The sequence below is a fragment of the Zophobas morio genome, unplaced genomic scaffold, assembly GCF_036711695.1.
Source record: "Zophobas morio isolate AGI-343-1 ecotype UQ-CSIRO unplaced genomic scaffold, CSIRO_AGI_Zmor_V1 ptg000011l, whole genome shotgun sequence".
In the NCBI taxonomy this organism is placed as follows: Eukaryota; Metazoa; Arthropoda; class Insecta; order Coleoptera; family Tenebrionidae; genus Zophobas; species Zophobas morio.
Genome location: NW_026972116.1, coordinates 20,037,160 through 20,063,242, shown reverse-complemented (window position 1 = coordinate 20,063,242; position 26,083 = coordinate 20,037,160). Strand labels below are relative to the sequence as shown.

The 26,083-nt window shown below is 34.3% G+C and overlaps 3 protein-coding genes across 5 annotated transcripts; all 3 read left to right on the top strand.

Annotated features, from left to right (window-relative positions):
- The first annotated feature begins 283 nt into the window (after positions 1–283).
- LOC135127181 (UPF0389 protein CG9231) lies at positions 284–1,454 on the top strand. The gene is made up of 3 exons (XM_064053560.1): positions 284–694; positions 746–940; positions 1,065–1,454. The coding sequence occupies exons 2-3, from the start codon at positions 747–749 to the stop codon at positions 1,249–1,251; spliced, it is 381 nt and encodes a 126-aa protein (XP_063909630.1). The 5' UTR covers positions 284–694; position 746; the 3' UTR covers positions 1,252–1,454.
- Positions 1,455–1,601: 147 nt separating this feature from the next.
- Positions 1,602–6,824, top strand: LOC135127180 (bifunctional purine biosynthesis protein ATIC). 2 transcript variants are annotated; one of them, XM_064053559.1, is made up of 7 exons: positions 1,602–1,620; positions 1,815–1,884; positions 1,940–2,156; positions 2,210–2,485; positions 2,542–2,878; positions 5,774–6,583; positions 6,633–6,824. In XM_064053559.1, exons 2-7 carry the CDS (start codon positions 1,863–1,865, stop codon positions 6,750–6,752), a joined length of 1,782 nt encoding a protein of 593 aa, XP_063909629.1. In that variant the 5' UTR covers positions 1,602–1,620; positions 1,815–1,862; the 3' UTR covers positions 6,753–6,824. The 2 variants fall into 2 exon arrangements, with proteins under 2 accessions (XP_063909629.1, XP_063909628.1); XM_064053558.1 differs by lacking the exon at positions 1,602–1,620 and having other exon boundaries at positions 1,659–1,884.
- Positions 6,825–8,711: 1,887 nt separating this feature from the next.
- LOC135127173 (protein toll-like) lies at positions 8,712–16,674 on the top strand. 2 transcript variants are annotated; one of them, XM_064053549.1, is made up of 5 exons: positions 8,712–9,008; positions 12,786–14,267; positions 14,317–14,937; positions 14,991–15,152; positions 15,214–16,674. In XM_064053549.1, exons 2-5 carry the CDS (start codon positions 12,795–12,797, stop codon positions 16,093–16,095), a joined length of 3,138 nt encoding a protein of 1,045 aa, XP_063909619.1. In that variant the 5' UTR covers positions 8,712–9,008; positions 12,786–12,794; the 3' UTR covers positions 16,096–16,674. The 2 variants fall into 2 exon arrangements, with proteins under 2 accessions (XP_063909619.1, XP_063909620.1); XM_064053550.1 differs by lacking the exon at positions 8,712–9,008 and adding an exon at positions 12,405–12,679.
- Positions 16,675–26,083: the final 9,409 nt, after the last annotated feature.

Below are 26,083 nucleotides of genomic sequence, written 5' to 3'. Positions count from 1 at the left end.
TAAAAATATTTTTTGTTAGAGGGTTTCAAAAGGTTTTGGATTATGTACACAAACTTTTTGTGTGTAATCAAGAGCTATCATTGGACAATTTTAAATTTTACCGGTACGATAGTGGCGGTAGGTGGCAGGTGACGGAACTAAAGCGGTCAGCCCGGTCCTGCGATCAATGTGTCAATCACAAAGCGGAAAGACGCGGTAATTTCAAATTTAGCACAGATGTGACCTTTGAGGGAATGGCCAGTTCATTAACCGGAACGAAGGAGAGTACGTGAATCTGGGCACGATAGTGTGACCCATTTTGCTGCATTATGTTTCCAACTGCACGTAGTTGCAGAACACTCAACTTATAAAATATTCGCGGCTAATTTTATCTTCAGTTTATTCGCCGCTCTTTTCGTGACGTGCATGCATATTAGTCAAACTCTTGAATATTTTAATAACAGTTTAGTTTATTTGGACCATTATTTTCAATTATTATTTTTATTATTATTAGATAATTATTCATCAACTGCATTTGTTATCTAGTCTAGTGTGCGCCGCTTTTGACGTTTGTGCAAGTTTGACATTTGTAAACTGTCGCGCAAGGTTGAACGAAAAAAGTGATAAATTTTGCGGTTTGTGATCAAAATCGACCACTTCCAGTAAAAAATCACGATCATTCAAATTTAATGTGAATTGCGAACAAAATTGCAAAGTTTGTCGACGTAAATCACTCGTGTCCAAAATTAATGTGTTTATTTTTTAGCATGAATTCGATCTTAAACAGTCTATTAATAAAAACCCAGCGCTTCTTGGGGCCTCATTCTTCAAGTGTGACCTCTGCCAGGCACCAAAGTTCAAAACTGGACAGCAAATCTCACAGAGTTGACAATTTAGAAAAAAGATTTTTGGTGTGGACTGGAAAATATAAATCAGTTGCTGAAGTGCCTACTTTTGTGGAGTAAGTACGTTTATTTATGGATCAGAGGTTAATTGCACGTCAGATGTTGTTCAAGTAAACAAGATAGCCAAATTGCGTTTGCATAGTCGATGAAATTGACTACATTGGGTGTGTGATGTTACAGGCAAAATGTGGTTGAACGCGCTAGGAATAGGATGCGAATTCGAATTGCCAACTACATGATGGCAGCAACAGCCCTTGCTTGCGTTGTTATGGTGTATTTTGGCAAACAAGCAGCACAACGGGGTGACAGCGTCGCAAAGCAAAACCTGGAGTGGCATCGCCAGGTTAATGAAGAAGCCAAAAAGTAGAGCGCGAAGATTTTTGTAGATACTGAGCAAACAGTCTACTATGTATGTACCTAGAGTACGGCTTTTTTGTTTTAGTCTTAATGTGTAAATAGCTTTATAAAAAGGAATGTGATTATTTGAAAACCAAAATACTTGGTATATTTTTAAAACAAAAAGATTGCAGTGGCATATGTGTACTCTTTTAATATATTAATGGAAGTTTTGATGGTTTTATTTTTAGACAATTCCTAATTCGTCCACTCGTTAATTGAATAAATTGGTTGGAAAAATACCATTGAAGTAGAACCCTTCTTTACCAACTTCGAGCTAACTATTTTATGCCGGCTTATTTTTTTCGTTTTACTACAAAACGTAGTTTTATAATTCTTGGTAAGTACAGTAGACGCATTATTATAAAAAATAGTCCATAATTAAACGATATTGCGATACTTTTATCGTCACCTAAGATTGATAAAGACACCCAGCAAACATGTTTTTCTGTTGATAAACCCATAGTGACCTTTCTTATCATTAGTAGACCCCCCGAGTACTTAAAAGCAGTAATTTTCTTATTACTTTAATAGTCTTTGTCCGTTCATTGGCGTCTCACTTTCGTTTTCAAGCACCCAGACATGGCAACAGGTGGCAATTTAGGTAAGATTCGCACGCGTCTGTAACCTCAAAATTTCTCATTCAATTGAAATTGTAGCCCTTTTGTCCGTTTCGAACAAAACCGGACTCGTAGCCCTTGGCAAAAACCTCAAAGAATTAGGTTTCACGCTCGTGGCGAGCGGTGGCACTGCCAAGAGTCTCAGAGATGCCGGACTTGTGGTCAAAGATGTCTCTGATATTTCCGGGGCCCCCGAGATTTTGGGTGGACGAGTGAAGACGTTGCATCCAGCTGTCCATGGGGGGATTTTAGCTAGGTTTGCCTAATTAAAAAAAAAAAAACTAGTCATTATTAATTGTTATTTTATAGAGTCATTCCATCAGATCAGGCAGATTTGGCGCAACAGAAAATCGACATGATCAGGGTGGTCGTTTGCAATTTGTACCCCTTCGTGGAGACGGTTGCCAAACCTAACGTCACCATAGCTGACGCTGTGGAAAACATAGACATTGGAGGAGTCACGCTCTTGAGGGCTGCAGCCAAAAACCACTCCAGAGTCACAGTGGTGTGTGACCCCTCAGACTACGAAAAAATCATCACAGAAATGAAAAACTCCCCAGAGAAAGACACTACAGTGCAAACTAGGTGTGTGACAATATATTTAACAATGTCTTGTTGAATACGTCGTTTTATAATTTCAGGCAAAATTTGGCCCTTAAGGCGTTCACGCACACCTCAGAGTATGATCTGGCCATCACTGACTATTTCAGAAAACAGTATTCAACCGGCGTGTCCCAGTTAACTTTGCGCTATGGAATGAACCCCCATCAAAAACCAGCCCAGTTGTTCACAATTTTGCCCAAGTTGCCCCTCACCGTGGTAAATGGGTCTCCTGGGTTTATCAATTTGTGTGATGCGTTGAATGGGTGGCAGTTGGTTAAAGAGTTGAAGGCGGCCTTGGGATTGCCTGCTGCGACGAGTTTCAAGCATGTGTCGCCAGCTGGCGCTGCAGTCGGCGTGCCTTTGGATGCCACTCAGGTTTGGAATTTTTTTATTATTCTGTTGTAAAATGCACGTGATTTGTGTTTATTATCTGAAAATGGAGGTATTGCTCCATTGATTGAGAAATTGAGATAGAGGATGACGATAGTGGTGGTCATAGCGGGCAAGGTCACTTGATAGTGATAATGATGAATTCATCAAAGTATCTTAAAATGGCAATCACTATTTTTTTAAAAGATTAACAACTACTTGTACAGATATGGAGCTATAAACAGGACATAATTTTTTTTCTTGATCAATCATGTCGCATGAATTGTATGTTCGTGTCGTTGCTTAAAAAATAATTATCTGCGAAACAATATTATGTAATTGGGTAGTAATCGTGTTTTTTATTGATATCACTCTGTGTATTGTTTGAAAGGTCAGGTGCAAGGCAGTGGCGGATCGTAGGGTTTAAATCTAGCGAGGCCCAGAATTTTAAGAATTTTGACTATATCATCTATATAATAAAAAATTCTATATGATTTTTTTTTATTCTTAGAAACGTAAAACACGTTTAAAATGATAAATTTTTGTAAGGAAATATGGATTTTGGAATTAGGCTATTTAGATCAGGGCAGGTGTAGGTGGGGTTCTATTTTTGGTTATTTTAAATGGTAATTTCTGATAGAGAAATAGTAAGGATTTTGCAGTTAAATTCCGTTCCTTTGGCTCTCGACAATTAAAAAAAATCATCACAATTGAGATAGGGCGGGTGGGCGGGGCTTATATTTTGCCTTTTTTCTTAATATACGCAGTCGACTTTTCAGAACAAGAAACTTAAAACATGTTTAAAATCGTAAATTCTTGTAGATAAATATGGATCTTGCAATTAAGCCCCACCCCTCCATCTGACAATGAATGAAAAAGTCATCACAATTCAGAATTGATTTCGGGGTGGGTATGGGTGGGGCTCTAAACACGAAAATCGAAATTTCGAAAAATCAAACACGGAAAATATTTAAAAAATATGTATATAAAACATCGAAAATTCGAATAAGGAAGATTGCAAAACCAAAAATTGAAACATCGAAAGGTCGAAAACTCGAAAATAGAAAATTCGACTCATCGAAAATCCAAAAATCGAAAATTCGACAAGTGAAATATTTGAAAAATCGAAAATCATAAAAACTGAACTTTGAAGAATGAAAAAACCGAAAATTGAAATTCAAAAAATTGGAAAAACGGAAATTCGGAGCCGAAAATTGAAAAAATAAAAATTCAAAAAATCGAAGAAATGAAAATCAAAAAAGTAGAAATTCAAAAAATCTAAAAATCGATAAAAGAAAAATTCAAAATCGAATTGAATAACCGAAAAGATGGAAATTTGAAATTTTGAAAATTCGAAAATTCCGAAAAATGGAAAAATCGGAAAACGAAAAATCAGGATATGGAAAAATCGAAAAGTCGATAACTCGAAAACTCGAGAAATCGACAATTCTATGTTCGAAAATCTCAAAGTGAAATATCGATTAATCAAGTCATTGAAAAATCGAATATCGAAAAATCGAAATTGAAGCTAAAATAGTACATTTTTGCAAGAAAATATGGAGATTTTTTTTGTAAATTATTTTAAAATTTTTGAGCGACTTTGGTGTTATATTTTTGGAAAATTTTGACATGACCTGTTTTTGAGTAAATTTTGGGACTTTTTTTTGAAAATTTAGAACAATCTTGAGGTTCTAGGTAATCTTGTGTGGAAAGAATGTGAAACTGCTTTGGAGCCTCTAGTGTCTTTTTTTATAATAATTTAATTAAATTTCTTAGAGGATACGTCATTTACTAAAATCAACCTTATCGTAACAGGTACTAGCCCCGCCCACCCGCCTTCTCTTTTCTTGGAGAGTATCTCATTTGCCAAAATCAGTTTTATTTTAGCAGGTACTAGCCCCACCCACCCACCCTCTCTTTTCTTAGAGGGTATCTCATTTGCCAAAATCAGTTTTTTCTTAGCAAGTAGTAGTCCCGCCCACCCACCCTCTCTTTTCTTGGAAGGTACATATCTCATTAGCCAAAATCAGTCTTATCTTAGGAGCTACTAGCCCCGCCCACCCACCCTCTCTTTTATTAGAGGGTATGTCATTTGCTCAAATTAGATGTTTTTTGCTTTATTTATTAATGAAAAATAACAGTTTGTTTTGTTAATAATAATGCACAACGATTAATGACTTGTGGTTGTTGTGGATATTGTCCTAAAAAAAAATAAAAAATGGAGTTCAGTACCATCGTTACTAAGAAATCAGAAAGTAAGCTGGAGGTATTTACGCATTAGGTGTGTGCAGTGTTGCCAATTTTACTTTTATAAATTACGTTTTTTTCTTAATCTATTGTCTTTGCCACTTCTATTGAAACACCACCTGTTGATTTTGCTTAAAATTTAGCAATTGGTAATAGCTTTCGGTTGATTAACTACGGCTTTTAGTTAGAAAATTGTCTAAATATGAAAGTTGCCAAATTTACGTCCAACAAGTGGTGTTTCAATAGAAATGGCAAAGACTATACATCATAAAGAATTTTTTTATTATTTTTTTGGAACTTCCGAACATAACATACTTCCAGACACCCGGTATAATCCATTTTGTATAAAAAAGGTTTTTCTTACATTAATCTAATTTTATTAGTTGAGTAGCCACTATGCCTCAGTTGCCATCTGACGAGTCACCACTGGTGCAAGGTTGCACAAACGATGTACCAGTGATTCATATATCATTATTAAAAAAATAACTGGAATCTACGTAAACGTGTTGGGTGGCACTATTAAAACTCCATCAATACCGCAATTTACCTCGAACACACGTAACAATTTATAGTGATGAGAAACGTTTGTCACACTTTCTCCTTGCAACATACATTTTAAACCTGGCTTTTATCACACACATATTGTTTCTCCAGGCCAAAGTCTGCATGGTGGACGACCTTGTCCCCACCCTCACACCCCTCGCTACCGCTTACGCCCGCGCCCGCGGCGCCGACCGCATGTCTTCCTTCGGCGACTTCGTCGCCCTTTCCGACCCCTGCGACGAAGTCACCGCCAGAATAATCTCCCGCGAAGTCTCCGACGGGATCATCGCCCCCGGCTACACCCCCGCCGCCCTCGATCTCCTAAAAAAGAAGAAAAACGGCAACTACTGTGTCCTCCAGATCGACCCGGCCTACGAACCCGACCCCATCGAGAGAAAAGTCCTCTTCGGACTCACTCTCGAGCAGAAACGCAACAACGCCGTCATCGACAAGTCGCTCTTCTCCAACGTGGTCACCCGTAACAAGACCATCCCCGAATCGGGAGTCCGAGATCTGATCGTTGCCACCATAGCGCTGAAGTACACCCAGAGCAACTCGGTGTGCTACGCCCGAGATGGGCAGGTCATAGGAATCGGGGCGGGGCAACAATCCAGAATCCATTGTACGCGATTGGCTGGTGACAAAGCGGACAACTGGTGGTTGAGACAGCACCCCAAGGTATTGGGGATGAAGTTCAAGAAAGGTGTGAAGAGGGCGGAAATCTCGAACGCGATTGATAATTACGTGAATGGAACGGTGGGGAAAGATATGGATAAGGGGGTGTTCGAGGGGATGTACGAGGAGGTACCGAAGGAGTTGACGGCGAGCGAGAAGAGGGCGTGGCTGGATGAATTGAAGGGCGTGGCGTTGGGATCGGACGCCTTTTTCCCGTTCAGGGATAATGTGGATAGGGCGCGATTGGTAAGTAGTGGGGAGATTTGGAGGAGGGGTTTGTAATAGGCTGTTTCAGAGCGGAGTGACGTACATTGGCAGTCCAGCGGGATCCACCAATGATGAGGAGGTTATAAAGGCGTGCAACGAGCATGGGATTAGTCTAGCGCACACGAATCTCAGATTGTTCCATCACTAAAGATGTTAATGTTATTGTTAAGTTTAATTTAGAGTTTCCAAATTTCTTTAATAAATTTTGAATTTAATTGTGGACGTTGTTTCATGTACCTACTCCCTGTCAGTATTTAAACGAAAATCAAAAATCGAAAATAAAAAATAGAGAACCCACGTTGTGCCATGATAATATAAAATAATGTTGGAAATTTTTACACGTGGAGGAATGACATTAAAACTAAAATAAAAAAGTTTTATACAAACTATGTTGACCACACATTAATTTTGTATAATAAACCTTTTTAATTTATTTCGTTTTTTCTTTTACTTTTTTCGTACCTACCAAAAATACGGAATTTCCATTATATAAATTATCACCTAGCCAAATAAAACTGATGATGTTCTTGATCATAAAAGAATTGTAAAACTTAACACAAATTACAAGAAGGAAAAATGTGTTGCAAAAAACCGGTCTTTACCACATCAACAACGTCTAACAATATTTCCAAGAACCAGAGATACCAGAACATCACTCAGTTTTCACTACACAGCAGACCAATCCACACTGTGGACCAACACCAATTTGAATATGACCATAGTGGATCAGGACCGACTAAAAATGTAAATGCATGTCATGCACAGTATACGTATATCATATATCAAGTTGATATATGGACCGCTGACATATACCATAAAAAATATCATTTAAGCTAACGGTTTCCAGCATTCCTCATTAATTAAATTTCTATTGACGTCCACAGATATAAATATGACCAAAAACCACAAATAAAACGCACGTTCATCGGTTCTTCATTTGCATATTCACAGAGCGATTATAAAAATCGTGCATCAAGTTGGCTTTGATATTTCTGAATTTTGCCGCCTCGTTGTGATGGTGATTCGTCAATAATCACTAATATCATCATAATCTAACTTTCTTGAGAGTAAAAATGTGCAATTATGATGACAGTATTATTAATAATTCAGTTTTTAATTAATTAGGTTACGATATCCGATTGCGAACAACGGTATTTATTGTAAAATTGACATTTATGACACTAATAAATCAGGAGCTGCCATTGTTTCGACCAATCAGCACAGTTCAAGGCGTGTTCATATCAAAATTGACAACTGTTAACTGACATTCTAGCATGGCTACCAATAATTCAGAATTACCAATACTAAAATTTGCTTCAATCAGTAATAAATATTAGTAAGTAAATCTAATTGAAAGCGTGACATGTAACACGTCTTTTAATGCTGTTTAGATGGAAAAAATTTCGATTATCTCATTTAATTGCCATAAAATTCTAGAAACACTAAACGTTATAATTATCGTTATATTTTAAAAGTGAGACATTTGTGGCCTCAGAAAATTTTATGACGTCAACCAGAGACATTTTAAACAAATCTGAATTGAAGTTACGCCCCAAGATGAGACATACTTCGGTTCGGTAATATATTTTTTATCTTTTTTAAACCACAGTCTGCTTTACCAAATTAACACTTAGCCGATTTACTTTATCGACTACTTGAAATTGCCTACATAATTTTCTTAAGGTTCTCAGAACACAGTAAGGTCACAATTAAGTTTCTGTACACCTCAGAACGAGTGAAATTTAATTAATTCTAATTTGCAATTTTGCAATATATGCCACCAGCAATACAAAAATCTGCCAATCAATAAAACCATCATCGCCGTAAAAAATCTGTTCCAATGTTTATTATCATTAATTTCGCTAAACACGCGTTTTATAACTCCTCTTTTTTTATTTCTCTCGGAATAAATGTATGGCGAAACCCTGCAAAAACTTGATTCCAATTTTAATGAGCATTTCGTGAAAGTTGGATCCTGTTCTGTTCGGCTTCTTTCGCGTCTGTGCTCGCCGCTGCGAGCTTCAATTTCGTTTGATATCTAAACGGAGGGGAGAGAGAGTCGTGTTTACCCGCTTCTGACGTCACTAACTCGAAGTCATGTCATCATCGCCAGTTTTATTTTTCCAATAGAGTGAATGGTGTTAGTGGTATCGCGTAGACTAAACAAGTGTCTGTCAAAATTATTTTTCGTTTTTGCGGGCATTTTCAAAAGAAATGTGAATTTTTCAAATAGTCCTAACATTTTGCCTTCGTTGTGAAAGCTAATTCGTGTGGTTTCTAATTATTATTGCTAATTGCAATATTAATTGCAATATGGAGGATTGTTGATTTCCGAGAAATGTGATTTCAATGATTTCATGTGAATGAGTTGGAAAGCAGAAGTTGGCGTGCAGATGTTTTAGAAGTGAGTGTTATTCCTTGTTTTTTTGTTTGATGGGTAGTTTAATGGGTGATTTGTTAAGTCATAAGTTAACTTAAGTTAAGAAGAAGTATTTGTTTTAAAAACATCGCGCCAATTTATGATTACAATTGAACTAAAAAAAGTTGAGAAGCCAGTTTTGTGTGGGACTTTTATTTAAAGACTTCACAGAAAACACGTAAATCGGTGTTAATGAAAAAGCAAAGTCGGCCAAAAATGTACATCCCCGGACAATTTACTTATATTAATCTTAGACAATGTTTCTTTGACCTCAGTGTCTGCACATATTGACAAAGACGCAGTACAAATACAAGAAATACAAACGTCAAGTTTTGCGCAACTAGGTGGTAATTATTTCAATTACATGTCATTTCCATTTTAAAAATAAACATCTCATAATCTAATTTTGAATAATTAAGTATCACTATCTTCTGTCTTAATTAATTAACTAATTTGATGGATTTTCAAATTTCGAAACTAATTTTGGAAGTATAATTTCTCTCGATCATTTAAAAATATTTATATAAACCATTTTGATACTTTCAAAATAGGTCAGTATGCATAATTCTTGTACGGTTAATGCTCGCATTAAATTTTCTACATATAATATACAATTTCTTTGAAAGGCGGTAATGAAATCAGTAGATTATTAAAACTGTATAAATATATACAGAATGGGTGAGCAACATGATTCGTGATCACGTGGAGTTGTTCGTTTTGACGTTTGAATTCAAATTTTTAACCCATTTCTGTAACACAGCCAACTGTTATCACGAATTTTGTTGCTCACCCGAAGTGTATATTTTAAGCGTATCTGCTAGGGTTTTTTCATCTCTTGAAAGTGATGCAATTGTTTTGATATTTTGTGCGTAACTACAGAGATTGAACAGTTGTTAATGATAATAGGTCGAAAATCTCTGATCTTTGAACACAACTACGTCTTACTTATAATAATCGTTTGAAAAAGAGATCGCGCTTGCAATAGGAATTTTTTTGAATATTTTAATACCTGTTTGATGAATGCAAAAATAAAGGAAACTACCAGATACCCTAAAAAATACAGCTACAATTATTATCCTGTGCCTCAGAGTAAGCGTAAATTGTCGTATTATTTGGTCTGGTGTGTCAAAGTCATATTTGATTAGAAGTTTCACAGATAAGTCGCTACTAATATCAATTTATATCAATATTTAAGTGTTCCAACGGTCTGCATTTTTTAGCAACACTGTGTATATTTTTATAGACTTAGATTCTTTATTAAAGAGGGAGAACATGATGTCAGACACAAACGTTATTTGATTTATGTTATTTTCTCGTATTTTTCAAACGGGACACCTGTATATACATATGTTTGAACTGATCCCAAAGTAAACTTTTATTGATAGCAGATTTAATCAGCTTGTATAAATATGTTTAAACCTTGTTACATTCGGTAAGGCGAGACGACACGTCATCTTAAGCCGTAATTATATAGGATGTTCCATTGATAAAACGCAAGTTTTGTGTGTAACCTTGTGTATTTGAAATTAATTGTGTTCCTAAATGAGTTATTAGACCGCGTCAAAGAAATCTTATTAGTGCACGATAAATGTCACCAAATCGTTGGGACATCATGTACATGTAAAACCAAACAACATCGTTGTCGAACAATATTATCAAAGCTGATTTAAATTAAAAACTAATTAGCCCGTAATTAGTAATCTTTATTATAATTGGCTTAATGAACAATACGTGTACCTAATTTTAATTACAATTAATGAAATCGTTGGCCATTTTTTGTATTTTTACTGAATCTAAGTGCACTTTTAACTCAGTTTGGGTTTTCATGGCATTAAATCGTTAAATACTTTGAACCTGTGAGAAAATTCAATGAAGGGAAATTGCGGCAAGGTTTTTTGTACGACAGGAAAAACGCGCGAACTCGGTGACAGATAAAACCATATACATAAATTATTAATAAATAAAATACCGGAAGCTGAAAAATCCACATCTAATTTTTCGGAAGTTCTGCTTGATTGGCCCGATTTTGACGATTTCAGAAACGCTCCAAAATAATAACAACCTACTCGCCTATGAATAATTTGTCTAAATTTTTGTTCCCTAAGCAGCTCGCCGAATTTGCTCAGCTTCCTGAAGCGTAAACCGACTTCCTCTCATTTGAAATAATCTCGAATAAAATAATAATATTATAATAAATGCATCGTTGAGCACTTTCTGATTCACCAAATCCGACACAGCGGTCGCAAATAATAAGTGCCGGCATACCTTCAGCATTACCAATAAGTTCCAATTTGTTTTGTCTTCGAGTCGTTCACCTTTCGCGTTGAGTTTTTGGCAAGTTGTGGGTGACATTTCCCAAAAAGAAGAAACGATCCGTGGTCGGAAGGAGGCGCAGATGATAATTCCGCAGTACTACACACCAATAATTTTTCAAGGCTATTTTGAATAATATAGTTATAGTGGCTCTCATGTAGTTATGCAAATTTTGTGCCTAAATATGCGAAATTAGCAAGTGAGGATGAGAAGTTTTGTGGAAATAAGGCAATAATTAATTATGTTGTGACTGGCGTCATTTGGAAATCACAGACAAATTTGAAGTGTCCACAAACGTTGGAGTGTATCTAGCTCATTAACGCAGTCTATATAAATACTAAAAAACTTCGATGAATTCAGACCTAATAGATCTTTTTGTCATAATTTTAGTATACACAATGAGTGCACTTTTTAAACACCACTATATATAAAAGTGATGCAGTTTCATGGAAATTATGATTTATTGTGCAAGGTCGTTAATAGGAATCTATTACAGATGTCTGAACCATGGAATATTAAACGGTACTGAGAATTTATGTTTAAAAAATTATATATTGTTTATTACAAACATACATACAAGTTCAAGGTTTTGCTTATATGGGAACCTTAAACGTATACCATTGGTACAACACGACTATATTAACCGCAAACTTCTTCATTGGTTAAAGTCATTCAAAGATCATTTTTGATAAAACGACATGTAATAATTGGCGGACTTTCAAACACTTTGAACTCAATCACCAGAAGATGGACGGAAAAACCACGAGAACCTTCGCCAATCAGCCAATGGTGATGCAACGTAATTAAATGAATATTAAGTGATCGAAGTCATGTTATATTTTTTCGTCTTCTTATATAAGTTATTTGTGTCGGAAAAAGTTACCACTTGGAATTTCCCTACTCGTATGAGCCCACACAAACTTGTAGTAGACTATGTCTCGAAAGGTCAAAGGTCTTAAATAAATTACTTGACGATGATAACATTGATATGCGTACATTCAAACCTAGATGATAATTTTGCAATAAAAATATAATTACAGTAATTGCATTGCTAAAATTTCCAGAAAACACGTCACAGCGTACCCATTTCGGTCCGCTGGGACTCCCCATACCCATGTTTTTTCGTTTTACACACAAGAAACTTGTTTGCTCAATGTTTATTAAAACCAGTTGACCCTACTTGGAGTATCAGTGCCACACTGCACTTACAAGCATCTGATACCGCAAATAACAAGTCTGCATTCGTAAGATGCGAGTGTTTTATCTCACTCCAGTGTAAACAGTCCAAAATTAAACCCGGACTAGAAATTGTTCACATATTTGCACAGAAAGTTAGCAGCAGCGTAAGTACTCAGTTCTCATATAACGCTGGAACGACACCCTTATAACAAAAGAAGTGCTCCTGACGTAGTCCCTTGTGGGACCCCACTCAAGCTTCTTTTTTTCTAGGCCACCACCATGAACAATGCGTGTCTGATCCTCATCCTGCTCTTCTGCCTCAAACCCGCCGCCTCCACCATAGAATGCAACCACAACGACAACTGCTTGTGCCTCCCCAGCGTCCAGGAGGTCGAGTTCCAGTGCCCCTCGAACTTCGACGATGTCAGCGAATTCGTCATCCACGTAAAAGACAATATCGAAATCCTCATCGACTGCGCCTCAAATTTGAAAAAATTTAACGTGAATTTGCTGCCCAACATCACGATCGACAAGATCGAGAGGTTCCGAATGAGGTTCTGCCCTCTACCGACCAACGGGTTCAAAGAGGTGCTGGACCATTTCTCGCTAAAAGAAGTCAAGTTTCTGCAGTTCGGAAGCTCTAATTTGTCGAATGTGACGTTGACGAAGGAGTATTTTCGGGGTTTGGAGTTCCTGGACTCGCTCCAGCTGAACGCCGACGGGCTGGTGGACATGGAGGAAGACGTTTTCGCGAATACCCCGAATTTGACGTCGCTGGAGATGCAGCTGAATAGGGTTAGCTTGAAGGAGGGGCTGTTTCGGTACACGCCGATGTTGAAGTCGCTGGATTTGTCGGAGAACAAGATCCAGAGTATCCCGGGAGGGTTGTTCAAGGGGTTGGATAAGCTGGAGCTTTTGCACTTGTGGAGCAATAATCTGACGCAGATTGACGATTTGACGTTCCAAGGGTTGACGAATCTGAAGTCGCTGGAGTTGAGCGCGAACAAGATTGAGAATATTTCGGAAGGGGCGTTTAAGAGTTTGATGAATCTATCGAGGGTGAACTTGTCCCAGAATCAGTTGAAAAGCGTACTGGCGGACCCCTTCAGCCACAATACCAAACTGGAGTTGATAGCGATGAGAGGAAACCCGAATTTGAAGCTTCAAGACTACGCTTTTTCGAACTTACCGGTCGTGAAAGATATCGACTTGACGAATTGTAAGCTTGACGATATCCCGAAGAGTGTTTTTGAAAACTCGCCCAACATCAAGGAGTTGAAGTTGGGGAGAAACAAACTGAAGGGTTTACCGGAAGGGTTATTTGAGGGTCTTCGTACTCTAGAGGAACTTTATTTAGACAATAACCATATCGAGACAGTTGGAAAAAGTTTTGCCTCACTCAAGAAACTGAAAATTTTGCACCTTCAAAACAACCGAATTGAGCGTATTGGAGTGGATGACTTTAAGGATTTGACAGACTTAACAGAAATTTTTCTTCAGAAAAACCGAATTGTCACAATACACAATAGAGCTTTCGACAATAACGCTGAACTGAAGAAGATCGACTTGTCTCACAATTTCTATACAGGGGAGTACAACGCCCACTTTACTTCTCTTGACAACGTGGTCAACATTGAAACGATCAATCTGAGTCACAACCGAATCACCCAAATCGGTGACGTCATCACTCTGTACAACAAGGTCCGTCTGAGATCTTTGGACCTGAGTTCCAATCAAATCACAAACATAACTGTAAGTTTTCATTTTATTTATTTTAATTCGTCTAACTTTTTTGTTGCAGTTGAGTCATCTAATACCTCTTGCCCCCAAACTTAGCATTAACTTAGAAAACAACAAAATAACTAGCGTCGACTTCAAACATTTAGATGTAATGACCGAAAACGTCAAAGACGCTTACTCTGCACGTGAGCAATCACAAACAGTCATCTTTCTTGGAAACAATCCCGTTGACTGCGACTGTTACAATTTAAACCTAGTCAAGTATTTTCAAGATGATCTCGATCCTAAAATCAAGGTCATGTTTGACATAAGGACCGAGAATTATTGTGCAAATCCTCCGGAGCTTCAAGATGTGCCTATTAAAATGGTTCCACAGAGCTTACTCTTGTGTAGTTTTGAAAAAATTGACGAAGAAGATTTCTGCCCCGACAACTGTTCCTGTAGTTGGAGACCTTTTGACACTTCTTTAATTTTGGATTGTTCTAACAAAAAAATGGCTCAGTTTCCCCAGATTGAGTCTCTGCAGATGGTCAAGTTACAGTTTAACCAAACCGAAGTTCACTTGGAAGGAAATGAGTTGAGTGGGCTGGATGCCAACTTAACTGGATATGAGAACGTGACTAGGTTATATTTGTCGGACAACAAAATCGAAAAGGTGGAGTGGTTACCGTCACAGTTGAAGGTACAGTCACAAGATTTTAGTTGAATGCCTTAATTATAGTGTTTTTGTTGTAGGTGGTACACTTAGACAACAACAAAATCAAGCATTTGGATTATAGGGTGTTCGAAAAGTTGAATGGTTCATACTTGGTGAATATGACTTTGGACCATAATCCGTGGCGGTGTGAGTGTGAAGCTGTCAATTTCACCAATTTCTTAAGACAACACAGCAAAGTGGTAAGTACAACTCAGACAATTCAAGTCATATCTTAAAGTAAAACAAAAAAAATGTTTTTAGATTGATAACCGTGACATTCTGTGTTACAACACCTCCCGGCGCCTCATCCACTTAAACAAGAACGACCTTTGCCACGAACTGCGCATCGCCAATATCATCCTACCCATCCTCATAATAGGCCTCTTACTTACAACCCTACTAGTACTTTACTACCGTTACCAGGAACCAATAAAAATCTGGTTGTACTCTCGCAATCTTTGCCTGTGTTGGGTCACCGAAGAGGAGCTCGACAAAGACAAAGATTACGACGCCTTCGTCAGCTACTCCCACAAAGACGAAGACTTCATCATCCAGAACCTTCTCCCGGTGCTAGAAGGTGGCTCAACCCCCTACAAACTCTGCCTCCACTACCGCCACTTCATCCCAGGGGAGATGATCTCCACTCAAATCACAAATTCCGTTTTGAACTCCCGTAGGACTCTAGTCGTGCTTTCCCCCAACTTCCTCGAAAGTGTTTGGGGCAAAATGGAGTTCCGTACTGCGCATACTCACGCGATGACGGAAGGACGGGCGCGGGTTATCATAGTGTTGTACGGTGACGTCGACGTCGAAAAGTTGGACGACGAGTTGAAAGCCTACTTGAAGACTAACACTTACGTGAAGTGGGGGGACCCCTACTTTTGGAATAAGTTAAAGTACGCGCTACCTCACTCGAAGCGGAAGTCCTGCAACAACAACCAAAAAATCGCGAATGTAATGAATTGTATCGACGATAAGTTTAATTTGGTGGCTCCGGTTACGCCCAGTCCGGGTACAACGCCGCCGGTACTTAATTTAGATCCCAGTATTTTAAAAAAACACCCACTCAATTTTGTACATAGTCATGAATTGGACACGCCGCCGGCTGAAGCGGGGACGTTGTTGATTTCTACTGGTTTGTAATTATTAAACTGTGATATTTGGTGATATTGTGGTTGACTAGCCATCTGTGACCGATTTTGGGGTTAACTGTTGTGTGACCTTGAAATTCATACTCATCTGGCTTGAACTTTATTAGAATCGCGTGAAATGTTAGAAGAGGCAGTTTGACTTGCACATATCAAGGGGGCCAGAGATGATTCGATTGAATTAATCAGAAGCATTTACTTTTGTGTACAAATTACTTAAGTCGTGTTAAATAAGTAATTACTAATTGTAAACCGTGCCAACAGTTTAGTTGTAGTCACATGATTGTAAAGAAAGGGAACATCCTCTTGAGGACAACTCCGAACTGATTTTTAAGTTCAAAAAGTTATAGGTGTACGTAGAATATATAAAATATACTTTGATACGTCCTGTATATTGATCAAAAATGTGAATTTTTTTGTTTGTTTTCATATATACAATGTAATTGTACAGATTGTGTAACAGTCTTGTTACTGTGTATTATTATTGCATGTTGATATATTTTATTCAAGAAATATTATGTTTGTTTTAAGTTTTTTCTAAGGTTTATTACTTATTTATAAACATGAATTTTTAGAGTGCGTATTTTTTACCCAGCGCCTCCGCCATTGCATATAAGTAACAGCTAACTATATAGCAATATAAATAGTATAAATTTCAGAACGTAAAGTCAATAGAGAGATTAATTTAGATTAGAAATTTTGATATATGAAATGTACCACTACGCTCCTGCTGCGTCAGATTAATTAAAAAATTTAATATATTTTTTGTGATGACGTCATGAATTTTCGATCAGACAAAATTTCGTTGATTAGATGGATGACTAAACAAATTTTGATTGTGGTTTTACGATTACACGATAATCTTAACCCACAAGAAGAATGTCAGAGCAGTTTCAAAAATTAATTGTGTAAGGAAACCCAAAAATTATACGTCAAACACATGAAGAGAAGAAATCTTTATTTGTGTATGCTACGAGCTGTAGAGTGCCAGAAAATTATAAACTCAGACAAAATATACAAAAGTCTTTAATTACAAATTATAACAAATCGAAATTCAAAAAAGGTATTGAAAACCGAAAAACGGAAAGCAAAAAAAATCCGGCTTCGGAAATGTATACACAAAAAAAATTCTTATGGTAAGGATTTTTATCAGAAGGATTTAAATAGAAGTTTACAAAATGCGATATGTAAATAAATAAGAAAATAATATTTATATTAAAGACCAAGAACAATTTTCGCAGGGTTGAGTGTCCTATTTTGTTTATTTTATACTATTTTTCTACTTTTCGAAAAGTTCAATTTTTGCAATCCTGCCCCAAAGATATTTTTTGTGGATTTCGACATCTAGAAGTTATTTTCGACTTCATTTCTTCGATAATTTTTGGCATTTTGTCACTTTTTAAAATTTTTAAAAAATTTTATAATCAAATTGAATATTTCGAAAATCTTGATCCGGAACCATAAACAAGCTATATTTTTCGAATCAGCACGTCGAGATCTATACACCCGATTGTTTTGTAAATTTTTACACACGTTTTCCAAAAGCTCAATTTTTTAATGCCCCCTTATAAAAATTGTTACCATTCTTCGACCATTTCTGAAAATTAGCCAAAAACATTTTCTTGTAGATTCGACCTCTAGTATTTATTTTTAGCCCATTTCTTCGATAATTGTTGGTATTTTCCGTATATCGCCATTTCAAATAAGATAATTTTTAGAATTTTGGAAAAAAAATTTTTGGAAGTGAATATTTCGAAAATCTCGCTCTGGAACTATAACCACGCTATATTTCACGAATCAGCGCGTCAAGATCTATATACAAGAATTTTTTGTGAATTTTTACACAACTTTTCCAAACACTCCTATTTTTTAATATTATCCCTATAATTTTGATCATTTTTCGATCATTTTCGAAAATTACCCAAAGACATTTTCTTGTAGATTTCGATCTCTAGAATTTATTTTCAGCTTCGTTTCTTCCATAATTCTTGTTATTTTCCAGGAATTACCATTTGAAATTAGATAATTTTTAGAATTTTGAAAAAAAAAACTTCTAAAGCGAATATTTCGAAAATCTTGTTCCGGAACCATAAACAAACTATATTTTTCAAATCAGCACGTGGAGATCTATGAATCCGAATTTTTTTGTAAATCTTTACACAACTTTTCCAAAAGCTCAATTTGAACGATTTTAATAATTGATAGTAAATCATCACGGATATTTTTACCAAAGAAAAAAAATAAAATGAAAAAAAATCGGGTTCCTAAGTTTGTTTCGGAAAGAAGAGGTGAATCGCCATAAGTAGCCGTTTGGAGAAAGTCACCTTTTCGTACTCTATTTGACGTAGCTCCATGTTTTTATTTATTTTTTTGTAATAAATGAACAATATGGTATTGAAAAAATACTAATTTTTAAATTTTATAAAATAACATGCTCCTGAATGTGCGATTCATGAATCCGTGTTGAGTTTTTACCCGTGGGATCCAGAATTTTGGACAAAAAATGATTTTTTTTTCAATAGTTTACAATTTAACTTTGAAATTGCAAAAAACCAATTGCTGTGAAATCTTGCAAACATTTTAAGGTTATTGAAAGCATGGTAAATCGTTAATCAAAATTTATTCGTCATCGTACAATTTTGCCGAAGTGTTTTTCAAATTTATGAGTGTTTTTGGGAAAAGAACTGACTATGAATAATAATTAATCAATCAGACCTCTCCCCTGAGTTGAGGAGACAAAATCAAATTTCTTTTTCTTTTAAGCGCTGATGCTTGTAATCTGAACATGCTAACAGTCGAATTCATTCGAAGTATAAACATAAACAGTCGAAGTTAAGCTTGTACTAAGAAATTGAGAATAAGTATTTATATTTTTTCCCGTTGGTTATCTGCTTTAAATATATTTCATATTGTCCACACTAGTTTTGACTTTATAGGGGTTATGACAAAACGAAAATCACAAGATCAAATTTTATTAGTGACAGTGAAATCGGATAACTGAATTCTCGATTTTTTTTATTTTTCGAGAATTGCCATTTGAAATAAGATAATTTTTAAAATTTTGAAAAATACTTTTGAACGAATATTTTGAAAATCTTGCTCCGGAACTATAAACACGCTATATTTCACGAATCAGCGCGTCAAGATCTATACACAAAATTTTTTTGTGAATTTTTGCACAATTTTTCCAAAAGCTCTTTTTAGTATTAAAAATTTTGACAATTGTTCGACCATTTTCGACAATTAGACAAACACATTTTCTTGTAGATTTCAACCTCTAGAAGTTATTTCCAGCGTCATTCCTTCGATAACTCTTGTTATTTTTAGAGAATGGCCATTTGAAATAAAATAATTTTTAGAATTTTGAAAAAGAAAATTACTTTTGAAGCGAATATTTTGAAAATCTTGCCCCGGAAACATAAACAGGCTATATTTTGCGAATCAGCACGTCGAGATCTATGAATCCGATTTTTTTGTAAATTTTTACACAACTTTTCTAAAAGCTCAATTTTTTAATACCGTCCCCTTATAAAAATTGTGAGCATTCTTCGACCATTTTCGAAAATTAGTCAAAGACATTTTCTTGTAGATTTCGCCCTCTAGAAGTTATTTTTAGTGTGATTTTTCTATAATTCTAGTTAGTTTTTGAGAATTGCCATTTGAAATAAAATAATTTTTAGAATTTTGAAAAAAAAAAAACTTTTGAAGCGAATATTTCGAAAATCTTGCTCCGGAACTATAAACACGGCATTTTTCACGAATCAGCGCGTCAAGATTTATATACCAGAATTTTGTGTGAATTTTTACACAAGTTTTCCAAAAACTCAAATTTTTGAATATGAAAATTTTTACATTTTTTTGACCATTTTCAAAAATTAACCAGACATTTGTTTGGAGATTTCGATATGTAGACGTTATTTCCGACCAAATTTCTTCGATAATTTTTGTCATTTATCGAGAATTGCCAGTCGAAATTTGACAGTTTTTAGAATTTTGAAGAAAATTTGACCATCAAAACGAATGTTTCGAAAATCTGGCTCCGGCACCATAAACAGGCTACATTTTTTGAACCAGAATGTCGAGATGTACATACCTGAATTTTTTGTACATTTGTACACAATTTTTCCGAAAGCCCAATTTTTTAATACTGCCCCCTTATAAAAATTGTTATCATTATTCGACCATTTTCTTAACCAAAGACATTTTCTTGTAGATTTGGACCTCTAAAGGTTTTTTTCAGCCTCATTTCTTCGATAATTCTTGTTATTTTTCGAGAATTGCTATTTGAAATAAGATAATTCTTAGAATTTTGAAAAAAATTAGTTTTGAAGCGAATATTTCGAAAATCTTGCTCCGGAACTATAAACAAGCTATATTTCACGAATCAGCACGTCAAGATCTATATACCAGAATTTTTTGTGAATTATTATACAAATTTTTCAAAAGCTCCAATTTTTTAAAATCATCAAAATTTTGACCAATTTTCGACCACTTTCAAAAATTAGCCAAAGACATTTTTTGTAGATTTCGACAACTAGAAGTTATTTTCGACCTCATTTTTTCTATAATTTTTGTCATTTATCGCGAATCGCCAGTCGATTTATGCCAGTTTTAAAAATTTTGAAAAAGAGTTTGACCATAAAATCGAATATTTCGAAAATTTTGCTTCGAGACCATAAACAGGCTATATTGCTCGAATCAGCACGCCGGTGTCTAAATACCCGAATTTTTTATAAATGTCTACACAACTTTTCCAAAAGCTCAATTTCTGAATACTTGAATACCTTTAAAAAAATTGTTACCATACTTTGACCATTTTCGAAAATCAGCCAAAGACATTTTCTTGTAAATTTCGACCTCTAGAAGTTATTTTCAGCCTCATTTCTTCGATAATTGTTGTTATTTTTCGAGAATCGCCAATTTGAAATGAGATCATTTTTAGAATTTTGAAAAAAAAACTTTTGAGGCGAATATTTCAAAAATCTTACTTCGGACCTATAAACACACTATATATATATATAGTTCACGAATCAGCGCGGGAAGAACTATACATCAGACTTTTTTGTGAATTTTTACACAACTTTTCCAAAAGCTCCAATTTTTTAATATTGCCCCCTTTTAAAAATGTTGACCATTATTCGACCATTTTCGAAAATTAGCCAAAGTCATTTTCTTGTAGATTTCAACCTCTAGAAGTTATTTCCAGCGTCATTTTCTCAATAACTCTTGTTATTTTTAGACAATTGCCAATTGAAATAAAATAATTTTTAGAATTTTGAAAACGAAAATTATTTTTGAAGCGAATATTTTGAAAATCTTGCTCCGAAAACATAACCAGGCTATATTTTTCGAATCAGCACGTCAAGATCTGTAGATTCGAATTTTTTGTAAATTTTTACACAACTTTTCTAAAAGCTCAATTTTTTAATATTGTGCCTTTTTAAAAATTTTGACCATGTTTCGACCATTTTCGAAAATTAGCCAAAGACATTTTTTTATAGATTTCGACATCTAGAAGTCATTTTCGACCTCATTTCTTCGATAATTCTTGTTATTTTTCGAGAATTGCCATTTCAAATAAGATAATTTTTAGAATTTTGAAAAAAAATTACTTTTGAAGCGAATATTTTGAAAATATTGCTCCGGAACTATAAACACGATACATTTCACGAATCAGTGCGTCAAGATCTATATACCGGAATTTTTTGCAAATTTTTACACAACTTTTCCAAAAGCTCCAATTTTTAAAACTGCCTTTTTATAAAAATTTTGACCATTTTTCAACTATTTTGGAAAATAGCCAAAGACATTTTCTTGTAGATTTCGATCTCTTAAAGTTATTTTCAGCGTAGTTTTTTCGATGATTCTTGTTATATTTCAAGAATTGCCATTTGAAATAACATCGTTTTTAAAATTTTGAAAAAAAAATACTTTTGAAGCGAATATTTCGAAAATCTTGCTCCGGAACTATAAACACGATATATTTGACGAATCAGCGCGTCAAGATCTATATACCATAATTTTTTGTGAATTTTCACACAACTTTGCCAAAAAGTCCAATTTTTTAATATTTCCCCCTTATAAACATTTCGACCATTTTCGAAAATTAGCCAAAGACATTTTCTTGTAAATTTCGACCTCTAGAATTTATTTTCAACCTCATTTCTTCGATAATTGCTGTTATTTTTAAGAATCGCCATTCGAAATAACATAATTTTTAGAATTTTGAAAAAAAATTACTTTTGAAGCAAATATTTCGAAAATCTTACTCCGGAACTATAAACACGATATATTTCACGAATCAGTGCGTCAAGATCTATATACCGAAATTTTTTGCAAATTTTTACACAACTTTTCCAAAAACTCCAATTTTTAAAACTGCCCTTTTATAAAAATTTTGACCATTTTTCAACTATTTTGGAAAATAGCCAAAGACATTTTCTTGTAGATTTCGATCTCTTAAAGTTATTTTCAGCGTAATTTTTTCGATGATTCTTGTTATATTTCAAGAATTGCCATTTGAAATAACATCGTTTTTAAAATTTTGAAAAAAAATTACTTTTGAAGCGAATATTTCGAAAATCTTGCTCCGGAACTATAAACACGATATATTTCACGAATCAGCGCGTCAAGATCTATATACCATAATTTTTTGTGAATTTTCACACAACTTTTCCAAAAAGTCCATTTTTTTAATATTTCCCCCTTATAAACAATTCGACCGTTTTTCGACCATTTTCGAAAATTAGCCAAAGACATTTTCTTGTAAATTTCGACCTCTAGAAATTATTTTCAACCTCATTTCTTCGATAATTGCTGTTATTTTTAAGAATCGCCATTCGAAATAACATAATTTTTAGAATTTTGAAAAAAAATTACTTTTGAAGCAAATATTTCGAAAATCTTACTCCGGAACTATAAACACGATATATTTCACGAATCAGTGCGTCAAGATCTATATACCGGAATTTTTTGCAAATTTTTACACAACTTTTCCAAAAGCTCCAATTTTTAAAACTGCCCTTTTATAAAATTTTGACCATTTTTCAACTATTTTGGAAAATAGCCAAAGACATTTTCTTGTAGATTTCGATCTCTTAAAGTTATTTTCAGCGTAATTTTTTCGATGATTCTTGTTATATTTCAAGAATTGCCATTTGAAATAACATCGTTTTTAAAATTTTGAAAAAAAATTACTTTTGAAGCGAATATTTCGAAAATCTTGCTCCGGAACTATAAACACGATATATTTCACGAATCAGCGCGTCAAGATCTATATACCATAATTTTTTGTGAATTTTCACACAACTTTTCCAAAAAGTCCATTTTTTTAATATTTCCCCCTTATAAACAATTCGACCGTTTTTCGACCATTTTCGAAAATTAGCCAAAGACATTTTCTTGTAAATTTCGACCTCTAGAAATTATTTTCAACCTCATTTCTTCGATAATTGCTGTTATTTTTAAGAATCGCCATTCGAAATAACATAATTTTTAGAATTTTGAAAAAAAATTACTTTTGAAGCAAATATTTCGAAAATCTTACTCCGGAACTATAAACACGATATATTTCACGAATCAGTGCGTCAAGATCTATATACCGGAATTTTTTGCAAATTTTTACACAACTTTTCCAAAAACTCCAATTTTTAAAACTGCCCTTTTATAAAAATTTTGACCACTTTTCAACTATTTTGGAAAATAGCCAAAGACATTTTCTTGTAGATTTCGATCTCTTAAAGTTATTTTCAGCGTAATTTTTTCGATGATTCTTGTTATATTTCAAGAATTGCCATTTGAAATAACATCATTTTTAGAATTTTGAAAAAAAAAAATTTTTTGAAGCGAATATTTCCAAAACCTTGCTCCGGAACTATAAACACGATATATTTCACGAATCAGCGCGTCAAGATCTATATACCAGAATTTTTTGTGAATTTTTACACAACTTTTCCAAAAACTCCAATGTTTTAATATATCCCTCTTATGAAAATTTTGACCGTTTTTCGACCATTTTCAAAAATTAGCCAAAGACATTTTCTTATAGATTTAGACCTCTAGAAATTATTTTCAACCTCGTTTCTTCGATAATTGTTATTTTCTGAGAATCACCATTTCAAATAAGATAATTTTTAGAATTATTAAAAAAAAAAAACTTTTGACGCGAATATTTCCAAAATCTTAGTCCGGAACTATAAACAAGATATATATACCAGAATTTTTTGTCAATTTTGCCATAAGCTCCAATTTTTTAATACTGCCCCCTTATAAAAATTTCGACCATTTTTCGACCATTTTAAAAAATCAACCAAAGACATTTTTTTGTAGATTTCGACATCTAGAAGGTATTTTCAGCCTGATTTCTTCGATAATTGTTGTCATTTATGGAGAATCGACAGTCAAAATATGCCAGTTTTTAAAATTTCGGAAAAAAATTGACCATGAAATCGGATATTTCGAAAATATTGCTCCGGAACCATAAACACGCAACATTTTTTGAATCGCCACGTCGAGATCTATGAAATTTTTATACAACTTTTCCAAAAGCTCAATTTTTATACTACTCCCGTATCAAAATTGTTACTATTCTTCGACAATTTTCGAAAATTAGCCAAAGACATTTTCTTGTAGATTTCGACCTCTAGAAGTTATTTTCAGCCTCATTTCTTCGATAATTATTGTCATTTTTCGAGAATCGCCATTTAAAATAAGATAATTTTTAGAATTTTGAAAAAAAAAAACTTTTCAAGCGAATATTTCACGCATCTTGCTCCGGAACTATAAACACGCTATATTTCACAAATAAGCGCGTCAAGAATTTTTTGTAAATTTTTACACAACTTTTCCAAACACTCCAATTTTTTAAAACCACCCCCTTATAAAAATTTTGATCATTTTTCGACTATTTTCGAAAATGAGCCAAATACATTTTCCTGCAATTTTGAAATATGGCAATTTGTTTAATATTGAAAAAATTTCACTTTCGTATCCAATATTTCTAAAATTATGCTCCAGAACCATAAACACGCTATATTTAGCCTCCAGAATTTATTGCCGAATAAATCTCGTTGTGTATACGAAAAATATTATTTCGTTTTTTGGCGCTTATTTTATTTGTTGTTTGACAGTGACATTTGAAATGACTACCAATCTTGAAAACATAAATTACACCAGTTCTATTACGAAACACAATTAAGCTAGTAAAGTACTCACCTGGGTGGTGGAATTTTTGACCCTGCGCCTCCACCATTATATTATTTTATTCCGAGAAGTCAAAAATTGTTGGTGTACAACGTGAAAAGTATTTGTTATTTTTAAAAAGTTTTTGAATGTTGAAAACTCTAAAAGTGGAATCATTAAAAAAATGGAAAACGATATCTGCTTAAAATCTCAAAATAAAATCAGTGGAAAATATAGAATTAGAACTTTTTGAAAACTCATTGATTGTTCTCACCTGTTCGATTGTCTGTATAACTGGTTGCATAAATGTAATTATTTCATTTTTACAAAAAATTTCCAAGAAGGAATTATTGAAAGAAGAATGAAACAGGAACATAAACAACAACTAAAAACCAGTGGTGAATTGATACACTCAGACTGGTAATAAAAAAACACTTATACGAGTGTTATAATTATAAAAAACTAGAAAAGTGTTGTGATGGTGTGAACCCTACATCTTTAATTTAGTTATCATTGAAAATAACTCAGTTTGCATTTATTTCATTACTTATCAGTTAATTACATACCTCAGTTTATTTGTTTTTTTGCGTGACCGAAACTTGACAAAATTCCAAATTAGTTATTGACTACAGTTTAATATTAAATGACAGATGTTCATTCGAAGATGGACGAACATGAGATAAAATTTTTAAATAAACAGTATAAATTATAAAATAATGTATTATTGACCGCGCAAATGAATAATTTACAAACCGAACGAAAAACATAGCAAATCAATTAATACAATAACATATACAAGGTGA

What these genes read in the sequence shown, in the direction of transcription:
- LOC135127181 (XM_064053560.1), top strand. Translation starts at nt 747, where the DNA reads ATGAATTCGATCTTAAACAGTCTATTAATAAAAACCCAGCGCTTCTTG. An exon ending in GAAGTGCCTACTTTTGTGGA is followed by an intron (nt 941 to 1,064) that starts GTAAGTACGTTT and finishes GTGATGTTACAG; the next exon opens with GCAAAATGTGGTTGAACGCG.
- LOC135127173 (XM_064053549.1), top strand. Translation starts at nt 12,795, where the DNA reads ATGAACAATGCGTGTCTGATCCTCATCCTGCTCTTCTGCCTCAAACCC. An exon ending in ATCAAATCACAAACATAACT is followed by an intron (nt 14,268 to 14,316) that starts GTAAGTTTTCAT and finishes TTTTTGTTGCAG; the next exon opens with TTGAGTCATCTAATACCTCT. An exon ending in GGTTACCGTCACAGTTGAAG is followed by an intron (nt 14,938 to 14,990) that starts GTACAGTCACAA and finishes TTTTTGTTGTAG; the next exon opens with GTGGTACACTTAGACAACAA.
- LOC135127180 (XM_064053559.1), top strand. Translation starts at nt 1,863, where the DNA reads ATGGCAACAGGTGGCAATTTAG. An exon ending in CATGGGGGGATTTTAGCTAG is followed by an intron (nt 2,157 to 2,209) that starts GTTTGCCTAATT and finishes GTTATTTTATAG; the next exon opens with AGTCATTCCATCAGATCAGG. An exon ending in TGCCTTTGGATGCCACTCAG is followed by an intron (nt 2,879 to 5,773) that starts GTTTGGAATTTT and finishes TTGTTTCTCCAG; the next exon opens with GCCAAAGTCTGCATGGTGGA.